Genomic DNA, 4,299 nt, shown 5'->3' with positions numbered 1-4,299 from the left:
ACTGTCTAAACAGCAGCACAACACTGCTGCCACCTGTTCTGGCTTTAAGGCTCAGCCTGCAGCAACAACAGTAAAACCAGCCACTGCTTTAAATAATAAATAAAAACACATGGTCTTACATATAAAACAACATATAAACATAATGCTCACTTCCTCTAAAACTTGCTCAAAGATAATTTTAGCTATTGCAGAGAAAATCTTTGCTGGATTAATTAATTACTATATAATATCATTAGTTGGAAACTTGACTTTTATGCTGCTCATGATGATTTTTACTATAATGAAAGTTAATGAATAATATCTCGTGCTGTCCCCTAGATTTACTGCAGCAGAGTAATACTGCCATCTAGTGACCTAGGGGAAAAAAGCATTTGATATTGTTAATATGTTCAGCAATCTGCGCAGGGAGTAAACCGCCTCTCGCCCAGTGCAGGCTGAATATAATATATAAATGCTATAGATAGTGGATGGATTAATAGATTTTACAAGTCACTGAGAGTAGAGCAGAAATAAAACAGCTCTTTGTGTTTAATTTGGTATCAACCAGTTTGTCACACCAGTCCAATATGGAGTAATAATGCAAACATGGCATCAATGTAACATTTAGAACACTAATAAAAAAGAAAAATCTAGTTTAAAAAAACTAAACTAAATTCAGCATCTGCAAACTTTGTTTTTCAAAGTGCAGTGAAACCATAGAAACAAAAAAAACATAAGGGGGAACCATGTTAGACATTTTTCACAGAAGAAACCTTCTTCCCATCGCTGGCTTTCATCAGGGCCTTGATGGCTCTCGCCCTCATTTCCAGCTCCAGAAGCTCCAGCTGTTGAATGGACGGCTGACTAGCGGCAGGTGCGCCACTTGAAACAGGTCTGCCTTGAACGGGTGGGCTGACGTCTGCAGGCTGCGGTGGTGCGCTCTCCTCTTTAGCTACCTCTTTACTTGAAGGGGATGAAATCGCTAAAATCTCACTGACGCTTTTATCTATGTCTCTTTGAATGTCCTTCTTTGCTTCGGCTGGTTGGGAGTCAGCGGGAGGAGGATCGGGAGGATCAGCTGGGTCAGGGTTTACAGGGGGGTCAGCTGCATCCTGACTGCTTTCCTCTAACTTCACAGCTTTGGCAGCCTGCTCCTCTTTGGGTCCTTCAATGTCACTATCATAAGTGTCTGCATTTATACTCAAGACATCGCTCTCCTCACCTGAGCCACCCCCCTCTGTAAAGAAAAAAACACCAAGACATTTCAAAAAACAATATGATACAATGGTCCCTTTAAATCATTTTCTGACTTTGAATTTTCTGATTGAGTGTCTGAGGGATGTTCTTTCCATGGATTAAATATTAATTACCTTGCTTTGGGTCCTCAGTTTTGACTGTTTCTTTGATGCAAGATGTGGAGTCTACATTATTGTCTTGCCTCAGTGGGAAAAAATTAAACAAACATGTCATAATACAGATAAGAACACTGGATTTTCACTCTGAAGTTTAAATTGTTCATTTAGTAAGTTAGAGAACTCACTGGCTCTCCACGGTTTCCTCTGTGTTTTCATCCTCATTTCCAGATGTCAGCTCTTCCCCTTGACACAATATACAGCTTCAGGTGAGTGAAAATGCTTTGCTTGCAGCACTGTATTGTTTTAATCTTAGACATTCGAGAACAGGAATGTGCCACAGATTAGTGACTTACCTGCTAAGATTTGAAAAAGATTTCTCTCTGAGATCGGCTCCAGTTGCTCCCAACATAGTTTTTTGATTTCCTCTAAACTACAATCCTGTGAAATATAACGTGTTTAGGCGGAGCTGTTGGATTTTTGTGCAAAATTATGACCACGCTGGTCACATGTCTGCCAACAAATTAGTTTGGAAGACAGCACCTGTCAGTGCAGGAAATCAGGTCCATAAAGCCGCAAACAACATGTCTGTGAAAATACAGCGAAACATGTCTGAAAGTCTGCGTTGAAATGACGATGATCCATTTGTCAGGCTGGTTATGATACATCCCTGAGCTTTAGTTGACAAATGCGGTTTCATCATTGGTTGTTGCATCATTTCGTTGTCACTTGAAATATATGGTTGACACAAATAAGAAAACATTCATACAACGCAAATTAATTTTATTTAATACTGATATTTTTATTCTCTTCATACTAATATTCTGAAATCACTTCCTCACCTTGAGCTCATCAGGCAGCATCTTCCGCAGCTTCTTCTCCCCCAGCACGAGGACACACTGCCGTAGCATCTCACTCTTGTCGGTCACGTAGGCAGTGATGGGTTGAAATGGAAGGTTGAGGTCCAGACCCCCCTCCTCAATGTCACTGCCAATCCTGTCCAGCTCTTGGTCAGCAAATTCATCTTTGGACTTCATCTTTAGAAAACAAAACAACAAGTTACAAAGACTGTGCTTGGATTAATATATTTAATGCTTTATTTGACATGATTTGTTTCATTCAAAATGCTATTGACAAGTCCTAATACAGGACATGCACATTTAATGAACTAATTTCAGTATTATCACCTGTTGAAGTTTAATGAGGGAAAACATTACCAAGTTCTTAAAGTTGACAACATATGTACAGGTTACTGCTGCATCAATATTCAATGTAAATATGAACTGAAACCTTGAAATTATATTCTCTGCAGTTATAATTAATACAAATATTACCTACACAACTGTCTTGTTTTGCTTGCATGTCAATGTCACAACTTAAGTAACAGAAGTTTTGGTTTACTTGACTGGAGTAAAATGTTGTGTTAGACTGAGAGGTGTTTGTGATATCTAGCTTTTCCTTATCGATACAAATGGTGGATGAAGTTTGGATAAACTTTCAGTATATATAACCTCATCACATTTTACAACACAAGAAACTCCAGCCTCCGAAATGACAATGAATTGAAATCAAAACATTGGTAAATGTAAGGTTACTGGATTAATTCCACCTCAGTGCATCTTAAGATCGTGTTGTTGCTTTTTGATGTTATGTATCAAGGTGCTGTAGTGGTAGAGCTCCTGTCCCCCATTCAATAGAAATCTTTAAAACATAAAAACATCTTTACTCATTAGCCTTTCAAAGTGTTGTTGTTACATTAATAAAGACAATATTTGTGTGTCGTTAATAAATTCACTGTTATTTTGTGTTGTAAGCCCTTTGGATCGAAGGTACTGTTTAAAGTACTACATAAATGAAGTTAAGATATTTCAGTAAAATGAATGAGGATCTGTTTTCTGTACTGACGACTGAAGAGACAAACACAACTGGGGACATCCATGTTGTTCTTCCTCTAGTTGGATGGACTCACACCACACACGCAGCTCGTGCCTGCACAGTAACATGCTGCAGACACATTAGACATGGGGTCTCGTTACGTCACGATCCAGCAGCCGTGAGGTTTGTTTTCACAGCTGTTCCACATTATAGGTTAATGACGCCTGTTAGCTTCTCCTTGGCTAAATGATCTCCTTCAAAGAGCTAAAACGCAGATAAATAAAATAAAGAAACAGCCACACGTTGATGTTTAAAGAAACTACGTGTGGAAAAAGTCTTGCAGCTTTGTAAATAACTGTATTCACATGCTGCATGATTAGCATGACGCTGGCTTGGTTATCTCACCTCCACATTGGCTCCCGCGCTCCTGCGGCCATTGTTGTCGTGTCGCTCTTCAGACTGCGAGTGTTTCCTCTTCTTCTCGCCGCCGCTCGATTTCTTTTTCAACATTTTGAACAGAACGACGCGTTTTCTCCTCCGCGAGGTTGTTTGTTCTCTTGTTGGAGACCCTTGCTGAAGTTGAACGTCGCGGGAGTGTTGCGTCACAGGCGAGCGACGGCTACTTCCTCTGGAGGACGGAAGCTAAATCCAGCCTCGACTCTTTCGTCATCGCCACCTGCTGGTGTGGAAGATTCAGACTGTATTTCATCAACCAAACACAATAAAGATATAATTATCCGTAGAGATATACACATCCATTTTTTATGCAAATACTTGTTGTGTATAACTTAAATTATTAAATGTACATTGAATATATATATATATATATATATATATATAATTTAATTCATTGACCAAACAAAACAATTTAAATGCAAACACAAAATCTCCAATTTTGAATAAAATGGAGCATTATCTTATATAATCTCATACTCACCTCAAGGAACGCTGCCATTCTGATTCCATATCCTGTTCCTGTGAACCTTACAGCTGCAGGCGTCAGTGTTTAGATGGCGCCTTTCATTCACATCGAGAGGAGCCTCTTCTGTGACCTCTCAAGTTGTTGATGGAAGTGCGAATAAATTTAAATCGT

The 4,299-nt window shown here is 39.2% G+C and overlaps 1 protein-coding gene across 1 annotated transcript; it reads right to left on the bottom strand.

The window, feature by feature from the left end:
• Window positions 1-493: 493 nt before the first annotated feature.
• LOC109634680 (caspase activity and apoptosis inhibitor 1) lies at window positions 494-3,842 on the bottom strand. The gene is made up of 6 exons (XM_020095364.2): window positions 3,612-3,842; window positions 2,174-2,368; window positions 1,688-1,772; window positions 1,520-1,577; window positions 1,350-1,417; window positions 494-1,216 (listed from the first exon to the last, which is right to left on the bottom strand). The coding sequence occupies exons 1-6, from the start codon at window positions 3,714-3,716 to the stop codon at window positions 729-731; spliced, it is 999 nt and encodes a 332-aa protein (XP_019950923.2). The 5' UTR covers window positions 3,717-3,842; the 3' UTR covers window positions 494-728.
• Window positions 3,843-4,299: the final 457 nt, after the last annotated feature.

This window comes from Paralichthys olivaceus, chromosome 22 (genome assembly GCF_024713975.1).
Source record: "Paralichthys olivaceus isolate ysfri-2021 chromosome 22, ASM2471397v2, whole genome shotgun sequence".
Taxonomy (NCBI): domain Eukaryota; kingdom Metazoa; phylum Chordata; class Actinopteri; order Pleuronectiformes; family Paralichthyidae; genus Paralichthys; species Paralichthys olivaceus.
The sequence above is the reverse complement of the archived record's forward strand: the minus strand, read 5'-3'. Positions and strand labels throughout refer to the sequence as shown.